The sequence below is a fragment of the Sarcophilus harrisii genome, chromosome 6, assembly GCF_902635505.1.
Source record: "Sarcophilus harrisii chromosome 6, mSarHar1.11, whole genome shotgun sequence".
In the NCBI taxonomy this organism is placed as follows: Eukaryota; Metazoa; Chordata; class Mammalia; order Dasyuromorphia; family Dasyuridae; genus Sarcophilus; species Sarcophilus harrisii.
Genome location: NC_045431.1, coordinates 240,846,474 through 240,869,623, shown reverse-complemented (window position 1 = coordinate 240,869,623; position 23,150 = coordinate 240,846,474). Strand labels below are relative to the sequence as shown.

At 39.2% G+C, this 23,150-nt stretch overlaps 1 protein-coding gene across 3 annotated transcripts in view; it reads left to right on the top strand.

Annotated features, from left to right (window-relative positions):
• The window catches only part of C6H11orf80 (chromosome 6 C11orf80 homolog), a 64,637-nt gene that overhangs the window by 12,765 nt on the left and 28,722 nt on the right, over positions 1 to 23,150 (top strand). For all 3 annotated transcript variants that reach the window (XR_004230048.1, XM_031941679.1, XM_031941680.1), the window contains exon 4: positions 6,390 to 6,493. Coding sequence is in view for 2 of the 3 variants with exons in the window: in XM_031941679.1 (XP_031797539.1) it covers positions 6,390 to 6,493 (104 nt within the window). In the remaining variant the exon portion in view is untranslated. The remainder of the gene's footprint in view (positions 1 to 6,389; positions 6,494 to 23,150) is intronic.

Below are 23,150 nucleotides of genomic sequence, written 5' to 3'. Positions count from 1 at the left end.
GTTTTGCGCAAACAAAATCAATAAAACCAAGGTTAAAAGGAAAGTACAAAGCTGGGAAAAAATGTTTGCAGCCATTCTGATAAAGGCCTCTTTCCTAAAATATATTAAGAACTGTGTCAAATTTATCAGAACACAAGTCATTCCCCAGTTGATAAGTGGTTAAAAAATATGAACAGACAATTTTCAGATGAAGAAATCAAAGCCATCTGTAGTCATATGAAAAAATAATCTAAATCACTGTTAGAGAAATGCAAATTAAGATAACTCTTAGGTACCACCTCATACCTCTTAGATTGACTAATATGATAGGAAAGAAAAATCATAAAATGTTGGAGGGGATGTGGAAAAACCAGGACACTAATATATTGTTGCTGAAGTTGTGAACTGATCCAACCACTCTGGAGAGCAATTTGGAACTCTACCCAAAGGGCTATAAAACTGTGCCTACCCTTTGATCCAGGAGGGTCTCTGCTGATCCTGTATCCCAAAGAGATCATAAAAAAGAAGAAAGGACCTCCATGTGCAAAAACATTTGTAGCTTCTCTTTTTGTAGTGGCAAGGAAATAGAAACTGAGTGGATGCCTATCAGTTGGAGAATGGCTGAATAAGTTATGGTCCTCGTTTTCTCTGCTTCAGAAATGAACTAGTAGCTCCCCAAGAGGATTGTTGTGACCATTGAGAAAGGAGGTAACGTCTATAAAGTGTGTGTGTGTATGTGTGTATAAAATGTAGAGTTAGGTGAGACAGTAGAAGATAGAGCGTTGGGCCTAGAGTCAGGAAGACCTGAGTTTAAATCCAGCCTTGAACAATTAACCCTGTTTGCCTCAGGTTCCATATCTATAAATGAGCTGGAGAAGGGAATGGCCAATCCCTCCATTGTCTGCTAAGAAAACCCTGGTCGGGTCATGAAAAAGCTCAACAACTTATAAATGTGATGTCAAGCCCAGTCAGGGGCAGATTCCGTATTGAGTGCCGGGAGTACAAAGTCAAGAACCTGTTACTTGGTCTGTGTGAGCTGGCGTTTTTATTGCAGAGGACTGACTGCCCAGTCTAGCCCGCTCACACCTGACACTCAGCCTGGTTGAAGCAGGACATGAAGGCTTCAGGTCATGCTCCTTAGACTTCTCTTACAACCTGCTTGTTGTTTTTTTATTAATCATATCCTGCTTTGTCATTAAAGTTATTTATGTCCTGCCCTTTCTCCTTTGCCTGTAAATTCCTTGAGGTCAGACTCTCCTTTGGGTTCCCTCAGAGCCTTGCAATTGAAGATACTTAACCAGGCTGTGTGAGGAGTCTGCTTTGTAACCTCTCACTTTAAAGTACAGTGTCTGTTGCCGTTTCTGGGCCAGTGACTAAATTCAGCTCCTCTGTAGTCGTCAGACTTGATGACCATTTCCTTACCTACCACGTGGGAGGCCCAATCCTAATAATATAAGCTTGGCTCCATGCCTCAGTTGCAAGCTAAAATGAAAGGAGAGTCTCTGCCCTCAAAAGGGGGCATGGTCTGTCATGTGAAATGACAAATATGATGAATTTAAATCATATTATAGAACAAATAGACGTACTGACTATAAAGTACAAAATAGAGCTAAGACGCTTGAACTGGAGTCAGCAGTCTATAGATTGGAAAGCACCTGATGCAAAATTCAGTTTCCAGTCTTCCTGACAACTGAGGGCTGTCAGGTGGTGAGAGGAAAGGCAACAGGGTGGCTTGGTCTGAGGAGAGGGGCAAAGACCCCAAACCCAAGAGCCATAGTTGGCCCTAAGGCTTTTAGGGAAGAGGGGAAGAGCTTCACCATTCTCCAGCCTGTGCTTGAAGAGGTTTTTTTTTTTTTTTTTTTTTTTTAAACATAGTGTTCATTGATTTCAAAAGCATTCCTCAGCTTGGGTGGGATAAAGTTTTGTTTTATTTTAATAGAACTGACTTCCTTAGTGGTCCCATGTATTTTATTTCATGCATGTAAGATCATAATAGGTCCATAGGTGAGAAGCATAGAGGCTGGGGCACATAGAAGTTTATAGAACAGCTTTCTAGAAAGAGCCCCATGCCCTACCTGGCCACTTGACACCTGCACTGGCAAGTGTCTGTGGCAGGGGATTGTGCCCCTGGGCCTTCCTGCTTGAGTTAGCAGCTGGGCAGCCGGGCAGCCACTGGACTGTCCTAGTCTATCTCTGCCCCTTTGCTACCTGCATCTGAGAGAGCCTGTGCCATCCTCTCTCCACTGCACCCTGGAAGGGAATAAAGAAGGAAGATTTGGCACTTGTCTTTAATACCTGTGCCATCCATTGGGTTAAACTCTCCTGCTTCCTTCTCTGATGCCCATCTAGAGTCATTTCCCATTGGAGAGCTGACACACAAGCCTAAGGACAGTTAGCCTGCTTGGTCAGTGCCATTGGCCCACAGAGTCTCCATGGTCTTCAGCAGGACTGTTCTCCTCAAGGAGCAGGAAGGTGCAGGTCTTTCCACTGATAGAATACAATGACATCATAGTGTTTGAAAGCTGGAGGGTCACGCCATGGAAGACCACATAGCTCTTGGGCGCTGCATGTTGAGAAGAAGCCAGCCACGCCTGTTAATCAGGTGTTGGCCCTGAGTCAGACTTCTGAAATGAAGTTTTAGAAGAAGTACTTGTCATTGGGCGGACCATAATTTTCTGGGCATGACATCATAGTGGGGTCATCGCGGTGTAGCTGTTGCTGAAATGCTATCTTGCACTTAGAGTTGCAGCAAGAATGAATTTACCCACAGCTTTCTGGGATGTGTGGGAATAAATGAACAGGTTCGGGCATGAGTGGTCCTGAATTGCTCTTTTCTCAGTGTTCCCAGAGTTGTGGTAGAATCCTCTGGGATGGGATGGTAATAGCATCTATTTAGAGCTTGAAGGAATTGCAGAGGTCGTCTGATCTCATTCATTTTGCAGAGGGTGACCCAGGCAGAGAGTCAGTCCATGTCAAAGCCAATATCCTACTCTGAATCCTCAGTCTTTAAATCCAGCCATCACTCTACCGGACTTGGATCAGAGCATCAGGGGTCAGAACATCACTGGGAAGCTTCCTCAAGAAGCAGAGAATCATTGTGGGTATCCTTTGGATGCTGGCATGTCCCTAACACAGTTCTTAGAGAAGGCAAAGCAGCATGTCCACTGGGTACAAAACCCAAAACTCACAGAATTTAGTTTACTTCTGTATTTTCTCTTTACCCTCATTGAAATTGGTTTATGTTCAGAGTCTCCACATTTTCTTAAAAAACAAAAAAACCAAACCACACTAAAAAAAAATCTTGTTGCTACATTGTCCCTTGGAGACAAAATGATTTTGTTTTGGGAAAGTTAGAGGAAAACTAACTAGTATGATAAGGTTTTTGAAATGTAAATAATTTGGTAAGTGTAACAAACAACAGCTATAAATAAGATAAAGAATAAAACCACATTCTGATCTATTTACGTTTTGAAAAGAAAATAACAAACTTTAGCAAAATAATATAACAGCTTATTTATTATCTCCTGATATCTTTTATGTTCAAGTTTCATTGTTGTTTTTAAATAATCATAATCATTGGAAATGTCTCTCTTCTGAATCTGTTTCTTCAGTTTTTATAAATGATGATTAAATTTCTATCTGTTGTTGAAGAATCAACTCAAGGAGAGGGAAAAAAAAAGATTGTCATTCCTACCTTGTCTTTTTATCTCCTTTCTCTTCTCCTGCTTGTATCCCTTCCTCTAACTGTTTAATGGATGAAGAAAGGGAGATATTACCACTTGAGACCTTCTTGCACATCTGGCCCAATAGTCTCGACTCGGCTATGTTTGCTTAACACTTCACATTCTAATTGTCTGAGTTTTTGAATGATTCAGTGAAAACTATTTTTAGTTTAATATTTAAATTCAGAATTCTTTACAAATATTTTCAGAAAACTTTTAAAATCCTTAAGCAGGCATCTTGCTTTTATGGAGAAGGAGAAATCAGAAATGAGCTTCCCCATTTTATAGGTGAGGCAAATTCAATCATAAAATTTTGCCTACGGCCAGAAAATAAGTCAGTGATAGAGTAAGAATTTACTTGCTTCTCATCTACCCCATTGAATTCTATAATTCAGTCTGCTATAATCCTACTCTTCTTTCTCAGATATTTGGGTTAGGTTAAAAAAACAAACAAACACCACAGTCTAATTTTAAGAAAAGTAAGATTTATCTCTGTGAGATTAATTTTTCTCTAAGGACAGGAACTATGTATTACTTTACTTTTGTGTCCCCAAATCCTTTAAACAGTTCCTTACACATTCCGTTTCAGTTATTTCCAATTCTTTGTGACCCCATTTGAGGTTTTTTTGGGTAAAGGTATTAGAGTGTAGTCGCCCTTTGGCGACTCCTTTTACAGATAAGGAAACTGAGGTAAACAGGGTTAAGTGACTTATCCAGGGTCATGTAGCTAATAAGTGCCTGAAGTTACATTTGAACTCGGGTCTTCCTGACTCTTATGCTCTGCAGCGTCCGTCACCTAGCGATCCACCTCTAATGGATAAAGAGTTGAAATAAATAAGAAGGGTTTAGCCCATTTTGATCCTCACAACTAAGTGTTATGAATTATATCTCATGTTTCTATGCTCTTATTTGAAAAACTAAGAATGACAACTTCCATATCCAGCACCACTTGTGGTATAGTAAAGACTGGTTATGAGGGAAAGGCCAAATGATCTTTTCAAATTCCCTTTGACATGGACAAAAAGCTTCACTAGTCACAGACAGTAGTTGATGAGGGACCTTTGTCACTGACTACCAGTCACTTCTATCTTCTAAGATTGAATCAAATAAATGAAATTATTTATCTATATAGTAGGAATTTAATAAATATGTATAAAATTGAATCTAGCTCTTGCCATATCTACATTTCCCTGAAATAAGGTTTATTTGATCTAACAGTGTCACTACTGGGTCGGTATCCCAAAGAGATCTTGAAAAAGGGGAAAGGATCTACATGTACAAATATGTTTGTGATGGCAAGGAACTGGAAACTGAGTGATACCCGTCAGCTGGGGAATGACTGAATAAGTTATCGTATATGAATGTGATGGAACATTATTGTTCGGTAAACGACCAGCAGGATGATTTCAGAAAGGCCTGGAGAGAATTACAGGAACTGATGCTGAGGGAAATGAGCAGAACCAGGAGAACATTGCACAGAGTAACAAAGATTATGTTAGGCTTAGTTTTAAGCAACACAGTGATCCGAGACAATACCAGTGGACTTGGGGTGAAAATGCTATTCACATCCAGCAAGAGAGAACTGTGGAGACTGAGGATTGAAACATACCATTTTTACCTTTTCTTTGTAAGCTTGTTTTCCTTATGGGTTTTCCCTTTTTTTTTCCCTGACTTTCACAACATGACTAATATGAGAATATGTTTAAAATGATTGTGCATATGTTACTTCTTTCAGATTGTTTGCTATCTTGGGCAGGGGAGAAGTAGAGGAGGGAGGGAAGAAATTTGGAATTCAAAATCTTATAAAAATGAATGTTAAACTATTTTTACATGTAATTGGAAAAAGAAATGAGGCTTTATTATTTTGAGTTCTTCATGAGAAAGGTGTATTGTAAATTCAAGGTAAAGTTGTTACTTGATTATTAATGTATTATGGTAGCATAGCACTTCTTAGTCATTGTTAAAATTTCAGATTTTAATTGCATATATAATCTAATCAATCATCTATACTAATGGAAAAGAGAGTGTTGATAATATATAAATGGATAATTAAATCATTTACATTTAGTTTTAGAAACTAGGGGCATGTGCTCTTTTTTTTTTTTTTTTTTTTTCCCTGATGCTCTTGGCTTTATCCTGCCTTCCACTGGTCATCCAGGACGGATTTGTGCCTTTAAGAAGAAGAGGTTTGATGTGGAGCCAGTCAATAAAGTGGATAATCCACAAATTGAAGAAAAGAATGGGTGCTGAAGATAATCCATTAAGGACTTTGCTGTCACTGAGTGGGCTTAAGTGTAGTCTCTGGGGGTATTCTTATCTTTGTTCATATTTCCCAACTTAAAAGCATTAAATTTGGCTAGCATACTGCTATAAATGTGCTTCTTAAGTTAAAAATTTGATCGGAGTGAATCATCCCTTTGGCTATCAGTTCTCAAAATTTCTGGCACTGGGACGTGACCTTGTAGCCATTAACTGAAAATAGAAATTGATTAAATAAATGTGGCTATAAAGGAAGTACACACATTGTTGCAATATGCTGATGCTGTCATTTTTCAGACCATGGTAAAAATGTGCATATTATTCCTTCCCATTAGAGAAGACTTTTCATCGATGTTATAAGAGGCCTATCCTGAAACCCTGGTGTTTAGCCAAACTTTTTTCCTATTTTATTTTTTTCTTCTTGTACAGAGATTCAGTCACTGTTGTCAGGATTCTCTGGGAAGTTGACTTGGCCTTCAGAGGAAGCTCGCTGTTCCCAGGACCTGTTGGCGTCCTTCCAAATGAAATTTGAGGCAAGTTTGGGTAGTACTTTGTGATGATTTTGGGAAATGCAGTAGTAGGTGTGATTATAATGATCAGTAGCCTGTTGTTTGTATCACTCCACCTCACTGAGTGTTCTTCAGTTTGGTCCTAGTCCCGTGTGTGTGTGTGTGTGTCTCTCTCTCTCTCTCTCTCTCACACACACACACACGCTCTCTCTCTCACACTCTCTCTGTCTGTCTCTCCCTCACACACATGGAGTATGGCATCTTATTTTTTAAAATATTTTTTGTCTATTTTTTAAGCCTTATTTTTGGTGAGGCAATTGAGGTTAAGTGACTTGCCCAGGATAATACAGCTAGTAAATGTTAAGCATTTGAGGCCAGATTTGAACTCGGGTTTTACTGATTTCAGGGCCAGTGCTCTATCTACTGTACCATCTAGGTGCTCCTAAAGGATATTTTGTTAAACTGCATTTCAGTATAATTGGTTTCCTTTATAATCCCATGTGTTTTATGCTTTTTAAAACCTTACTTTGAGAGAGTCCATTGATTTTTTTTTTTTCCAGATTGCTTCAGGAGTCCTTGACAAACACAAAAAGACTCTGATCTTACCTCAGTCTCCCTTGCAGCGGCCTTCACAGGTTTCACTGATATCTCTGCAGAGGTCTCTAGGTTCTCTTTCCCCTCAGCTCCTGGCTTATATCAGCAGTTGCCTACTGGACATTTCAGAATAGATCTCAAACTCTGCTTGTGCAAGTCCCTCCCTAAAATCTCCTCTTCCAGACTGTCTTGCTTCTCTAAGAGGTGGTGACATTTCCATAATTCTCCCATTTTGCAGCCTCATTGTTGCCCTCCACTCCTCATTTTCCATCACCAGACACATCTAATCACTTGTCAAATCTCGCCTTTTCTCATTCATAACATTTCTCACCTTCCCAGCCCTAAACAGTGGATGCCATTGTTACTCTCAGGATTCTGTCATGTAAAGGCGTGTGGTTTCTGATATTATTTGTAGTAATAATAGTACCAGATGATGTGCTTCCCATTTACAATAAACTAATTTAATAACTTTTAGAAAAGGCATTTACTATTTTTTTTAAAATTGTAGCAAGTTTATTTTTAACACACATTGCTTGATGAATCATGTTGGAAGAGAAAAATCAAAGCAAAAGGGAAGAACAATGGGAGAGATAAAAAAAAAAAAAACAGAAAAAAGAAGTGAACATAGCATGTGTTGACTTACATTCAGTCTCCTTAGATCTTTTTCTGGGTGCAGATGGCCTTTTCTGCCCAAAGTCTTTGGGAATTGCCTTGGATCACTGGACACTGAGAAGAACCAAGCCTTTCATAGTTGATCATCGCACAATCTTGCTGTTACTGTATACGATGTATTCCTGGTTATGCTTTTTTTTTTTCAGCATCAGTTTGTGTAAATCTTTCTGAGCCTTTCTAAAATCAGCTTGTTCATCATTTTTTATAGAACAGTAATATTCCATTATCTTCATGTATCACAGTTTGTTTGGTCAGTCCCCAATTGATGGGCTTCCATTCCTTAGCATTTACTAAGAAACCAAAGCAAAAACAGTTTGATACAAGCTGGGAGAGTACTGTCCCCGCCCGTCATTTACACAAATTCCCTGGGAAAAGAGGGCACAAGCTTGAAATACACTTGTGATGAGAGATATGGGGAGAGAGTACATGTCAAATGGACATCTCCCAGTTTCTTGTTATAGCAAACCCTTTGCTCCCTTTGAGGAAGGGAGCTTTCCTTAGATGTGGCTCTCTACTAAGCTCTGAAGGTCACTGCCTCTATTGAATCCAAAGATGGTACTTTCTTCCAAAAAGGATCTCCATCCCTGAAGTTGCTGCCATCCTTAGATAACTATCCTTGCATAGCTACCTGTAGAGACTCCCTCTGTCATTGACCACAACTATTTTGCTTGCCTCAATCAATGTCATTCTTGACAGGTGAATGAGATTCACCTGAGACTGTCTCAAAATACACATTTTCTTAATATCAGGAAAGAATAAAACTCAGTAGCATCTGAGATGCCATATGCATATAGACTCATGATGGCCAAGTGGGGGTATTTGCCCGGTTACCTTTCCCTCAAAGCAATTCTCACTTGGAGTTGTCAAAGTAAAAACTTGAGAGACGGGTGGTTCATGCCTTACTTATGTGCAGTCAGTTCTGGCTCAGTAACTCCTGAATCATTCATTTTTCTGGCTCTTCTGTTGATTAGAAAACTTTTTGTTATCCAGTACCAACTGTGTCTGTCACTGACGGCTGGAAACCAGTTCCCCAAAGTTTCCTTGTAGTTGCACAGAAAGCATGAAGATCATCATGTGCTCTAAAGACCAAGTCCAAGTAGAGATCTGTGTATGCTTCAAGGACTGGAACCAGATCAAGAATATCTGGGCTTTAAGCACCAATTCCCATAGACCAGACCAACCAACTGATTGAGTAGGATTGACTAATAGGAAGAGAAGATTTAGGGGGAGATGATACCTGTTTTTAAGTGTTTGATGGGTTAGGATATGGAAGAAGAATTAAGCATTTTTGCTCTGGCTCCTAAGGACAAAAGTGGCGCTAGTGGATGGAAATTGAGTTCTATGTGAGCAAAACTTCTTTTTTTTTTTTTTTATTTTTTTTATTTAATAGCCTTTTATTTACAGGATATATACATGGGTAACTTTACAGCATTAACAATTGCCAAACCTCTTGTTCCAATTTTTCACCTCTTACCCCCCCACCCCCTCCCCTAGATGGCAGGATGACCAGTAGATGTTAAATATATTAAAATATAAATTAGATACACAATAAGTATACATGACCAAAACGTTATTTTGCTGTACAAAAAGAATCAGACTCTGAAATATTGTACAATTAGCTTGTGAAGGAAATCAAAAATGCAGGTGTGCATAAATATAGGGATTGGGAATTCAATGTAATGGTTTTTAGTCATCTCCCAGAGTTCTTTTTCTGGGTATAGCTAGTTCAGTTCATTACTGCTCCATTAGAAATGATTTGGTTGATCTCGTTGCTGAGGATGGCCAGGTCCATCAGAACTGGTCATCATATAGTATTGTTGTTGAAGTATATAATGATCTCCTGGTCCTGCTCATTTCACTCAGCATCAGTTCGTGTAAGTCTCTCCAGGCCTTTCTGAAATCATCCTGTTGGTCATTTCTTACAGAACAGTAATATTCCATAATTTTCATATACCACAATTTATTCAGCCATTCTCCAACTGATGGACATCCATTCAGTTTCCAGTTTCTAGCCACTACAAAAAGGGCTGCCACAAACATTCGTGCACATACAGGTCCCTTTCCCTTCTTTATAATCTCTTTGGGATATAATCCCAGTAGTAACACTGCTGGATCAAAGGGTATGCACAGTTTGATAACTTTTTGAGCATAGTTCCAAACTACTCTCCAAAATGGTTGGATTCGTTCACAACTCCACCAACAATGCATCAATGTCCCAGTTTTCCCACATCCCCTCCAACAATCATCATTATTTTTTCCTGTCATCTTAGCCAATCTGACAGGTGTGTAGTGGTATCTTAGAGTTGTCTTAATTTGCATTTCTCTGATTAATAATGACTTGGAGCATCTTTTCATATGACTAGAAATAGTTTCAATTTCTTCATCTGAGAATTGTCTGTTCATATCCTTTGACCATTTTTCAATTGGAGAATGGCTTGATTTTTTATAAATTAGAGTTAATTCTCTATATATTTTGGAAATGAGGCCTTTATCAGAACCTTTGACTGTAAAAATATTTTCCCAGTTTATTGCTTCCCTTCTAATCTTGTCTGCATTAGTTTTGTTTGTACAAAAACTTTTCAGTTTGGTATAATCGAAATTTTCTATTTTGTGATCAGTAATGATCTCTAGTTCTGCTTTGGTCATAAAGACCTTCCCCTTCCACAGGTCTGAGAGGTAAACTATCCTATGTTCCTCTAATTTATTAATAATTTCATTCTTTATGCCTAGGTCATGAACCCATTTTGACCTTATCTTGGTATACGGCGTTAAGTATGGATCAATGCCTAGTTTCTGCCATATTAGTTTCCAATTTTCCCAGCAATTTTTATCAAACAGTAAGTTCTTATCCCAAAAGCTGGGATCTTTGGGTTTGTCAAAGACTAGGTTGCTATATTTGTTGACTGTTTTATCCCTTGAACCTAATCTATTCCACTGATCAACTAATCTATTCCTTAGCCAATACCAAATAGTTTTGGTAACTGCTGCTCTATAATATAATTTTAGATCTGGTACAGCTAAGCCACCATCATTTGATTTTTTTTTTTCATTAATTCCCTTGAAATTCTTGACCTTTTGTTTTTCCATATGAACTTTGTTGTTATTTTTTCTAGGTCATTAAAATAGTTTTTTGGGAGTCTGATTGGTATAGCGCTAAATAAATAGATTAGTTTAGGTAATATTGTCATCTTTATTATATTTGCTCACCCTATCCAAGAGCATTTAATATTTTTCCAATTGGTTAGATCAGACTTAATTTGTGTGAAAAGTGGTCTGTAATTTGTGAGCAAAACTCTTCAAGCAAATCTGACTCTACAAAAGCAGAAGGGGCTGCTTGGGGGGAAATTAGGTCCCCTCTCATTGGAAATTTCCATATAGATGACTATTTGTGAGGAATAGCACAGGGAGGAGTGAGGTAGCTTAGTACAATGACAGGAGCACTGGGTCTATGTAATGTTCTCTCTAAAATGTCCTGTTCTCTGTTGAGGTTTTCTTGGGATCTCCAGGAGCAGCCTTTGTTTCAGTTCAATAATCACACAAGTAGTTAAGGGTTAAAATCCAAATCCTTTATTATCTCTTTCAAAGTCTTCTCTCCTTCACTTGGGATTCGGCTAGTTTTCTGGAGGCCTTCCAGAGTCTTGGTTTCAGTGGAGAAGCGAAGGAGGAGAGCCTGCCACCAAGGTGGTGTGAGATGGGATGAATCTGTCAGAGTCCAAGGGTTTGTGCTCCAGCCTTCAGCCTCCAGCCTTCTGTCCACATGTCTCTGAATCTCTCTGGCGGAGGCTTCTAGCATATAAGCTCCACACTGAGTACAAACCAATCATATCAGTAGGAAACCATTAAATCAATGCTAAACTAGATTTAACTATTGTCTCCTCAATTCCACTTAGTGCCTTGTTTCAGATTCTGTTTCAGATAACATCTTGTAGGATCAGATCAATCATACTGAACCACGCTAAATTAGATAACTATTGTATCTATCAATTCCACTGACTTAGTACCTTGTAAGAATCCTTTGTTTGAAACAAAGGAAACAACTTGAAGTTCAGAGTTCTGGCCTATAACAGGTCTAGAGTTCAGTAGGCTAGTTTCAGATCTAATTTCTGCTGCTTATTATATAACTGTTTCTTTATAAATTGAAAAGGTTGGACTCGCTGGCTATCTCCAAAGTCCTTTCAGACTCTGAGATTCTTTGGTTCTGTGAAAAAGGTTTGACATCTCTCCTTCTACCCAAACTGCATTTTTAACTTCTGAAGAAAAAAGTTAATAAGATCTTTGAGCATCGATCCCTGTTTTGATATTTGTTAATAATAATATTTCACATTGCTGTAATGGCTTAAAATTTACAAAATCCTTTCTTCACCACAGCTCTGCTAAAGAGTTAGCAGAATTGTCATTCCCATTATATAGATAAGAAACAGCTCAGAAAGAAGAAAAGATCTGCTTGGTATCTTGTAGCCAAGAAGTTTATTAGCTGCATTTTAACTCCAAGTGAATCTCACTTTGATTCCAGGTCCAGGATTCTTTTTATAGCCCTGTATCACCTCCTCCTTATCCTTAATGTATTAAGGACAAATAGAGTGGTATAGTAGACAGAATGCTACTCTTGCAGCCAAGGAGACCTGAGTTCACATCTTGTCTAAGACACTGGGTGATCTAAGCAAGTCTGTTAAAACGGGAATGAAAATAATAGCACAGAGTTGTGAAGAAGAAATAAGATTATGCTACACAATATGATCTATTTAACAGTGGCCATGGTTATCCTTTCAGTGACAGAATTCAGAACAGTAGTGGAGGACTTGAGTTGGGGATATGTAGGAATCTCCAAATTTAAATGCATCCAACATTGAGGAAGGCTTGGTAGCCATTTCTAGCAGACTGAACATAAAAGACTTCTTAAGATCTTAGGCATAAGGATAGTTCTGATCAAATAAGGATTCCTATTGTGACTTATCCCCTTTAAAGGTATATTGAATAGTAAAGATAATTGCAAAAGACTAGGAAAAAAGGATGTGTACTTTTGCTGATCTAGGGTAGTTACAGAGACAGAGGGAAAGTAAAACAAAGGTTCTCAAAATATTTGTTAGTGGTGGTCGTGAGAAGTCATCCAGAGTGAAGGCGGAGCCTACAGCTAATCGGTCATTTGGCTGTTCAGACAGTGGGTTCTCTGGAGGAATGTCCTCAGCCCGATTCTGAAGAACCAGAAGCTTGTCTCCATGGAGATGGCAATCCCTTAGGTTCACTGGACACATGTCTTCTCTTTCTAGAAAGGCCTTCTTCTTAATATTGACTTTTACATCATCATCAAAGAGTTGACAGATATCCTTTTAGTTGGCAATAGTATAAGGACTCCTTTATTCTAGAAATACTCAATGCCACGTTGATTAATAGTTGAAAATGGAAAATACTCTTTGTGTGTGTATTTTTCCTGCAGATATTTTTGTTTGTTCAGTCGTGTTTGACTACCATATCAGTTAAAACCTCATGCTGTCCAAAAACATCAAGCTTTGTCTTGTCATTTTGTCATCTCCACACAGTTGTAGCTATTCTTCTAATCCAGAGTCTCCTGCATCTTGATTCTTTCAGGTCAGTAAGCACTTCTTAAGTTGGTGGTTGTCCTGTGTTCTTGAAGAGGACCAAGTGATATCACCATGTTAGAGTCGAGTTACAGTGTGTCCCACTGTGGCTGATCAGACCAATACAAGCTTGAAATGCTCTGCCATAGGTTGGCACAAATAGTTCATATAAACATTTGCAAGGGGGGATGCTCTAATTTTGTGCATCTCAAGTTTCTTTTGGGCTAACTCCATTCTTTTTTGCTCATAGAGCACAGTACCTTTTCTTTTGAGAGCACGCCATGCTGAGCCAGTATCTCCTGTGTCATATAATCGATTCTAAAGTTCTTAAGAAAGTTTGAGAGTGTCCCTGTACTGCTTTTTTTCTGACCACTTTGTGAGTGCTTGGTCTGTGTGAGTTCTCCATAAAATAATTTTTTTTGGCAAGCATACGTTTGACATTTGAACAGTGTGGCCAACCCTGCGGAGTTGTGCTTTCTGCAGCAGAGTTAGAATGCTGGGCAGTTTAGTTGGAGAAGGAACTTCAGTGTCTGGTGTCTTGTCCCACTGAGTGATCTTCAGGATCTTCCTGAGACAATTCAAATGGAAGCAATTTAATTTCCTGGCATGGCGCTGATAGCCTCTCCAGGTTTCACAGGCATATGGTGAGTTGGGGGATGTCTACCCCCACATAAAGACTTCCCCTGGCAGAAAGGGCGGATAAGAACAATTCGTTCCAGTGGCCCTGAAGGCAAATGAAGCAGTTTTTGTGGAGTGTTTAGAGCTTGGTGAGACATCAAAGACCCTGAGGTCATTCACTGCAGCCTGAGTCCTCATCAAGTGTCCTGACTGGGACTTTAGAAGAGTGAGGCTGGTTACTTTGTGCAACTCTGCCTCACTTAAATCCAATTTCTACACGAATCAAAAGATGTCGTCTTAACATTTTTTTTACTTCTTAAATATTAACCCTGGTCACAAATGCTGGCATTCCCATCCTATTCAGATAAAAACATATTTCATCATCATTTTTCTCATAGAGATAATGATCTAGACACAATGAATGTTAAAGTGTGATTTGGTGAAGTTTAAGAGGAATTAACAGGAAGAATTAACAGGAATATGAAGCAGCTTGGAAAATCTCTCAACGAAGGAAGGAGAAAGGAGTGCTTGGCTTAGATTTATGGGAGATGAGAAAAGTGGTGTTGAATTTTAAAGAGCTTATAATTATAGGGTCAAAAGAGATCTTGAGAACTGACCTAACACAAGATTTCTCAAGCTGAGAATTAGGGTGTTTGAAAGGCATCAGAGACACTGATCTTTATGCTTTGAAGATAATGTTGCTCTTGTGCTTCCCAATCACCTCTCAAATTCAACCTGCCCCCCTCCCAATCTTATCTTTTCCCAAACCTAATGGAAAATAGACCACACTGAAAGCCCTTCACAGTCTTTTTTTTTTTTTTTTTTTTTTTGCAGTAGGGGGATTTGGAGAACAAGCGAACAAATTTTTATGAAATGCCCGTTATATACCAGTTACTGTTTTAGATACTGGGGGAGCAAACAAAAAGTCAAATAATGATTCCTGCTTAAACAAATAAGCTTACATTTTTAAAATTAAAGCTTTTTATTCACAAAGCATATGCATGGGTAATTTTTCCAACATTGACTCCTGCATAACCCCCTTCCAAAATTCTCCCCTTTTTTCCCCCATTCCCTTCTCCACCTGGCAGGCAGTCCAGTACATGCCAAATATGCCAAAATACATGCCAGATCCGATATATGTGTATATATTCACACAGCCATCCGGTTGTGTAAGAAAAATCAGATCAAGAAGGAAGAAGAAGAAAAACTAAGAAAAAACAAATAATAACAGAGAGAGTAAGAATGCTATGTTGTGGTCCACCCTCTGTTCCCATGGTTCTCTCTCTGAGTGTAGATGGTTCTCTTCCTCACTTCACAAGTAGAACTGATCCGAATCATCTCAGTGTTGAAGAGGGCCACGTCCATCAGAATTCATCACTGTATAGTATTGTTGTTGAAGTGTATAATGATTTCCTGGTCCTGCTCATTTCACTCGGCATCAGTTCATGCAAGTCTCTCCAAGCCTCTGTGAAATCATCCTGCTGGTCGTTTCTTACAGAACAATATTCCATAGCATTCGTATACCACAATTTATTCAGCCATTCTCCAGCTGATGGGCATCCACTCAATTTCCAGTTTCTTGCCACTGCAAAAAGAGCTGCCACAAACATTTCTGCACATGTGGGTCCCTTTCCCTCCTTTAAGATCTCTTTGGGATAGTAGAAACATTTCTGGGTCAAAGGGTATGCACAATTTGATGACTTTTTGAGCATAGTTCCAAATTGCTCTCCAGAATGGCTGAATCCGTTCACAATTCCACCAACAATGTATTAGTGTCCCAGTTTTTCCACATCCCCTTTAACATTCGTCATTATCTTTTCCTGTCATTTTAGCCAATTTGAGAGGTGTGTAGTAGTATCTCAGAGTTATCTTTATTTGTAGTTCTCTGATCAATAGTGATTTAGAACACTTTTTTATATGATTAGAAATGGTTTTAATTTATTCATCTGAAAATTCTGTTCATATCCTTTGAACATCAGTTTAATCTATTCATTCTTTAAGATTAGATTATTATCTACAATTAATTTTTAATCTATGGTTCCATAGCTCCTTATTAAATGTAATTTTATTTCATTATGATATAAAAAGAATACATTTAATACTTTTGCATTTAACCATGAAAGCCCTAATATATGGTCAATTTTTGTAAATATGTATTCTTTTTCATTCCCATTCAGTTCTCTATAGATATTAGTCATGTCTAGCCTATCTAAGATTCTACACACCTCCTTGACTTCTTAGTTATTTTTTAGATAGATTTTTCTAGTTCTGAGAGGGAAAGATTGAAGTTCCCCACTATTGTACATAATTTTGTTATTCATTTAGCTTGTCCTTTAAAAATTTGGGTGCTCTAGCATTTAGTGCACATAGGTTTAATATTGATATTGTTTCATTATTTATGGTATTGTTTATCATAATATAGTTTCCCATTTTATCTCTTCTAAGCTTTAACTTTGAGATCATGATGGCTACCCTTGATTTTTTTTTTTTTACATCAACTGAAGCACAATCAATTCTACTACCTTTTGTTTTTACTCTTTGTGTAGCTCCAATTTTTAAATGTTTCATGTAAACATAGATTGTGATTTTTAATCCATTCTGCTGTTTCCATTTTATGGGCGAGTCCCTCCCATTCACATTCAAAATTATAATTACTATTTGAATATTTCCCTCTATCCTGTTTTTCATCAGTTTATCCTTTTCCCTTATCCTGCCTCAAACATCTAATCGACTTCTAACCACTGATTCCCTGACCTGCAACTATTTTAAGAATCTTTCTCTTATCCTCTCTCCTCTTTTCTCCTCCTATTTTTAATTTTTCTGCCTTCTAAACTTTTGTCCCTTACCTTCTCCGTTCACTCTCCAGTTTCTTTGTAAGTTAAGAAGATTTTTGTACTCTTCTAGATATGTATATTATTTCTATCTATCAGATACAGTTCTGATGCGAATAAAATTCTAGTACTACCAGCTCTCTACCCATTTCTGCTTCCACAGTAACAGTTCTTTCATTCACACTTTATTTGTAACAAATAATTGTTCCATTTTACCTCTCCCTATCCAAATTTAATTTTTAGAATCATCCCATCATACTCAAGTCAATCCCAAGCCTTCTATCTCTATATGTTCTTTCACATAATGATAACATTCTTAAGAGGTACCATACATAATATTTTCCATTATAAGAAGTAAAAACTTTGACCTTATTAAATCCTTTATAATTGGTCCTTAATGTTTAATGTTTCTGCTGAGTCTAGTAGATCAAATTTTCCATTTACTTTTGGTCTTCCCAAACACATGAAAATTCTTTTAGTTCATTAAATAACCATTTTTTTCCATTCAGGATAATGCATTTTTGCTGGGTAAGTTATTTTTGATTGCAAGCCCAGTTCTTTTGCTCTTCAGGATATATTGTTCCATGCCCTTCAGTCTTTGAATATAGAAGCTGCTAAATCTTGTATTATCTTGACAATAAATGCGTAGTATTTAAAATTTTTTTTCTATTTGCTTGTAGTATCTTCTTGACATGATAATTTTGATATTTAGCTATGATCTTTTTTTATTGTTTTTATTTATTTTTTTGCTGAGGCACTTGGTGTTAAGTGACTTGCCCAGGGTCACACAAATAGGAAGTATTAAGTGTCTGAGGCCAGATTTGAACTCAGGTCCTCCTGACTTCAGGGCTGGTGCTTTATCCACTATACCAACTAGAGGCCCCAGCTATGGTATTCTTGTGAGTTTTCATTTTGGGATCTCTTTCAGGTAGTGATGAGTAGATTTTTTTTTCTATTTCTATTTTGTTCTTTCATTCTAAAACTTTTATTTCTTAAAATATAATATCTAGACTCTTTTTTTGTTGTTGTTGTTGTTGTTCATACAGATAGAGATAGTTGAGCAATTCTTATATTGCTTCTCCTTGATCTGTTCTGCAGGTCAGTTTTTCATCAGAAATTCTTTGGTATTGTCTTGGATCAGTGTATTGGTGAAAATAGCCAAGTCTCATTCACAGTTGTTCATCATGTGATATTGTAGTTAGCGTGTACAGTGTTCTCCTGACACTGCTCTGTATCAGTTCCTGATAGCTTTTCCAGATTTTTCTGAAATCATCCATCCGGCTCATCATATTTATTCAATTGTTTTTCTCATGAGGTGTTTCACATTCTTTTATCTATTTGATTTTTTGTTATTTCTTGGTGTCTTATAAAGGATTTCCCCCCTCCCTATCCACGTCTAATTTTTAAAGAATTATTTTATTCTGTTAATTTTTGGATCCTTTTTTAATTGGTGGACTTTTCTTTTTATAATTTTCTTGATTTTCTTGCATTATTATTATTATTTTTTTTAAACCTAACTTTTTTTTAGCCTCTCTTACTTAATCTTAAAAGTCTTTTTAAAGCTCTTCCAAAAACTCTTTGGGCTTGTGACTATTTGCTTTTTTACTTTGAGATAAAAGAAACTATTTTAATTTCACCATCTTCTTCAGAGTTTGAACCTAGATCTTTTCTATCACCTTAGTAGCTGTCAATGATTGGTTCTTTCTCTTTTGCATATATACATCCATATACATATCCATATACAAACATACACATGTAATATAAAAACATTTTATTTTCTGTCAAAATAAAGTCAGGCTCTAATCCCAAGTTAGAAGGGGGGAATAATATCTCCGGCTTCAGATGTTTTGTGTTGTCGTTTCACGAGTTCTCTCTGAGGGCCTGACCTTGGTACTTCTCTCCATCTTTGAGCTGTGACCAAGGCAATGTTGTCGCCAGCTCTTGCTCTCTCTGTGGTCCCTTCTGATGCTGCAAGTTTCAGGTCTCCTTTCTCTGGAACCCAAACCCATGACTCCTCTCTCCCGGGAGTGCCCTCAGCTGGCATGGTCCCCACCCTCTGTAGCCAGACTCACATCTGTGGGCTTGCTAGGACTTCATCTGGTCAGCGTAGCTGGGCCCGGAGTCTGGAGCCCTGCAATCTTCCCCTGACTAGTTTTTTTTAAGTGTGCCAAGTGCTATAGTAAATAGCACAAAGACTGTTTACAAACTGAAACCACTGGTTTGAGAGTCACAACTTTTGAGACATTATCATGCAGAATGACTTTTTACACCACGTGTACAGAGGAGGTTGGGAGACCAATTAGAAAATTTGGAGAAACTGAGGAGAGAAGGCAGTGAGAGCTGAAGCCAAAGTGGTAGATGGGAGTGAAAAGATGTTGAGAATGTAGAAATGGCAAAATGTGGCAATTATTGGATATGTGGAGGATGGGAGAACAAGGAGGCCAGGACATTACTGAAATTGTGAACCCCAGATGCTGAAAAGAAGGGGATTTTTTTTTTTTTTTTTTGTAGAAAACAGAAGTTTGGACGAAGTGTGGTTAGAAGGCAAGATAACAAGGTTAGTTTTAGGTTGAGTTTAAGATACTCCTGGGATATCCAATTTGATGTGTCCAGTAGACAGTTGATGGTGGGAGAGATGAGGGATGGATATAGAAACCAGCGAATCCCCTGCGTAGAGATGGCCATCTTGTGCCTCCCTTCTCCTCCTAGGCACATTGTGTTCCCGAGATAAGGCTGTTGGGGCAGGACCAGATATCGTCTGTTTGCTCCAAAGCCAATCACTTCAGTCCAGCCCAGCACAAGCTGCTTCCACCTACTGCCAGCCCAGCCTCCCAGCTATGGTACGGAGAACCTCCTGGGTAAAGAAGAACAACTCTCCATTTGACTTAAGACCTCCCGTCTTTGTTCCCTGTCCTTTGAGGATTCAGGAGTGGCCCCCTCCCCTCAGTGACAAACCTTTTCAGCCTTAGTCATACCTTTCACATCTCAGTGACTGAACTCCTATTGATCATTTTCCAAATCCCCTACCATGCTCCAGCTCCTTATTCCTCATCTCCATTTCCCCTCCACCCTCCTATCTTAAAATTCATCTGAGTGCCACCTGGCCCTTCTACTGTGCCCTCTGGAGTACCTGTACCATAATAACTTTTCCTCCTCTTAAATCTTTTTCTCTATCTATCCATCTATCTATTTTCTGGCTCTTGTTGAATGCTGGCTCCCCCTGATGACACAACCTTCCTGACCACCCTTTCTACTCCTAGGTGCACTTTGACTCGCTCTCCTCAGGTCATTGGTTGGGGCAGGGGAGTTGAGAGACTCCATGCTCCCCACTGTCACTTTTAGCTTCTCTCTCCCCCTCTTTCACTCTATAGCTTCTCTTCCTTTGAGGTCCATGCTTCTTATATCTACCAACCAATCAAAATCCTGGTAGCTATTGTCTTTCGAGCCCTTTGTCACTGCCCTTCTTTCCTCAGTTGATACCTGGCTCACAATGTTTCTCTGCTCCCCAACTTCTGACCTCATTCCAGCAGTTTTCAACACACACCCTGACTGTCCCTCAAATGTCTGAGCCATTCATCTGCTCCACCCGCTCACTTCCCAGGAGCTGCTCCTCCACTGCATCACAGGTAGATCCAGAGATCATCCTGCCATCATCTATCTCGCCATTGCCCACAAATGTGCCTCTCCCACGTTCAGGAATTGGGAAATCCCTCTCTCTGACTGTAATCTCTATTGGATTTCCATCTGTCCCCCAGCCTTCCCTCATATAACCCTGTTCTTCATCCACACTGTGGCCTCCATCAGCTGTCCTTGGATCTTCTCCCAGGCTGCCCTGGTCATCTCTTTTCCCTTGCTCAACTCCTCAGTAAATTCCTCATCCCCTTATAATACTGCTGATGATGCCCTGCCAAGCCTCCACCTGGGATCCCTCCACTGTCTTTCACTCTTACAAATGTGCTGCTGAACATAGGTGGGAACATTGTGCCCGGATTCTGGGTGGGCTCCCTGTGGTTCTGCCATTTTCAGTCATATTTGACTCTGAGACCCCATTTTGGGTTTTTTTTGGCAAAGATATTAGAATGGTTGGCTGTGTCCTTTTCTCTCTCATTTGGCAGGTGAGGAAACTGAGGCAAACATAGTGAAGTGACTTTCCTAGGGCCATACAACTAGTAGATGTCTAAAACTGGATTTGAACTCAAGTCTTCTGGACTTCAGGCCCAGTGCTCTATCCCTTGGCTGCCCGTATTTGTGCAGTTTTGTATTGCACAGCCCCCACTGGGCCCTCACTGCTTCCTGGCAATCTTATTCTACCTCCTTTACCCCTCCCTCTCCCACTTTCCATAGCTGCTCTTCCAGACTCTTAACCCTTCTCAGACCTCTCATGGCTCCTACCACTCTTTCAATTATGATCCTTGCCTCATATTTAGCAGAAAAAAGCAGGCTATTTGCTGTGAGTGTCCTCTTCTCTTCCTCATCTCTTATCCCCCAGACGCCTTTTAGCCCTCTCTCCTTCACCCCCTGTCCCATGATGAGGTGGCCTGACTTCTGACCAAGGCAAAGCCCTCTGTTGGCCCAAGTGATCCCATTCCATACTCTCCTCCAACAGATGGCCCCTCGGTCATCCCCATAGTCTCACTTTCACTCTCCCTCTCTACTGGCTCATTTCTTGCTGCTGCAAACATGCCCATATCTCCCCAATCCTGAAAAAGCTCCCATTTCATCCTTACGTCCATCTTTTTGTCTGTCTTCTGCCCTTTGTATCTGAACTTTAGAGGCTATCCACTGTAGGAGCCATCACTTTCTATCTTACTCTTTTCTGAACTCCTTATAATCCTGCTTTTGATTTTAATCTTTCACCTTAATTTTTTTCCATATTTACTAATGATCTTTTAGTGCAATGGGCTTTTCTTGATCCTCATTCTCCTTGGCTTCTCTGCAACCTTTGACACTGTCCGTCATTCTATCCTTGACACTCTTTTTCTCTCTAGGTTTTCAGGAAACAGCTCTCTCCTGGTTCTGCACTTACCTATCTGACCACTCCTTTGGTCATTGGTTCCTACTTCAAATCATGCCCTTTAACATTGGTATCCCTCAGGTATCCTTCTTGGCTGCTTTCTCTTCTCCCTCTAGACCATTTCACCTGGTGATTTCATCAGTTCCCATGGATTTAATTACTATCTCTGTGCTGATGGTTCTTAAATCTGCCCTAATCTTTTTATTCACCTTCAGTTTTCCAGCTCCAGCTGCCTTTTAGATGTCTTGAAATTGGATGTCCAATAGACTTCTTCAATGCAGTATATAAACCCTCCTCATCTTCTATCTTCCCTGTTAGTTTAGTGGGCTGTAACATTCTTTCCAGTCCCTCAGGCTCACAATCTTAAGTTATCTAGGATGTTTCACTGTCTCTCATCCTGCATATCCAAGCTCTTTGCAACCTCTATTGATTTTTACCTTCCCAACATGTTTCAATTATGTCCTCTTCTCTCCTCCAGCACTGTCCCCATCCTGATACAAGCCATTATCATTTCATCCTGGACCACTGCAGTAGTTGCTGGTGGGCCTGCCTGCCTCAGGTCTTTCTTAACTCCAGTCTATCCTCCATTCAGCCACCAAAGGGATTCTCCAAAAATGTAGTTATCATCATGTCACTTCATTACTCAAAAAATTCCAGTGGCTCCCTGGTGCCTCCAAAATCAAATACAAAATGCAATTTGGCTTTTGAAGCCCTTCATTACCTACTGTTCCAGTTGTTGCGGCCCACCCTCTCCTCTGGGATGTTCTCCCCTCTGAGTTTTCCTTTTTTTCTTCTGTCAGTATCACTGAAACACAACCAACCATTCACAGAATCTTGATTTTATTTTTCTCCCTCTGATGACCCTTGATATTGTTCCAAAGGAATATTTTTTTCTTGAGTTTTTAGGAGACTGCTCTCTCCTGATTCTTTTCCAATCTGTCTGACTACTTCTTTTCAGTCTCCTTTACTAGCTCTTCATCTATATATTATGTACCCTAATTATGGGTGTTTCCCAAGGTTCTGTCATGAGTCTTGTTCTTTCTCTTCCGTTTTTCTCATTTTACAATAATACAATAAAATGCTAAGCACTTTACAATTATTATTTCATCTTCACAGAACCCTGGGAGGGAGGTGCTATCATTATCCCCAGGACTTGCCCAGGGATACATAACTAGTAAGTGTCCGAGGCAGAATTTGAACTTAGATTTTCCTGATTCCAAGCCTAGGGCTCTATCCATTGGAACACTTAGCTGCCCTTTATGTAGGTGACTAAGTGCAGTCTCCTTAAGTATAGCACTGCTGTAATTTCTAGTAATGGTGACTTGTCTCACATTGCTATCAGAATCCCTTATGTTTCTGCAGATGTCTCCTGCAGA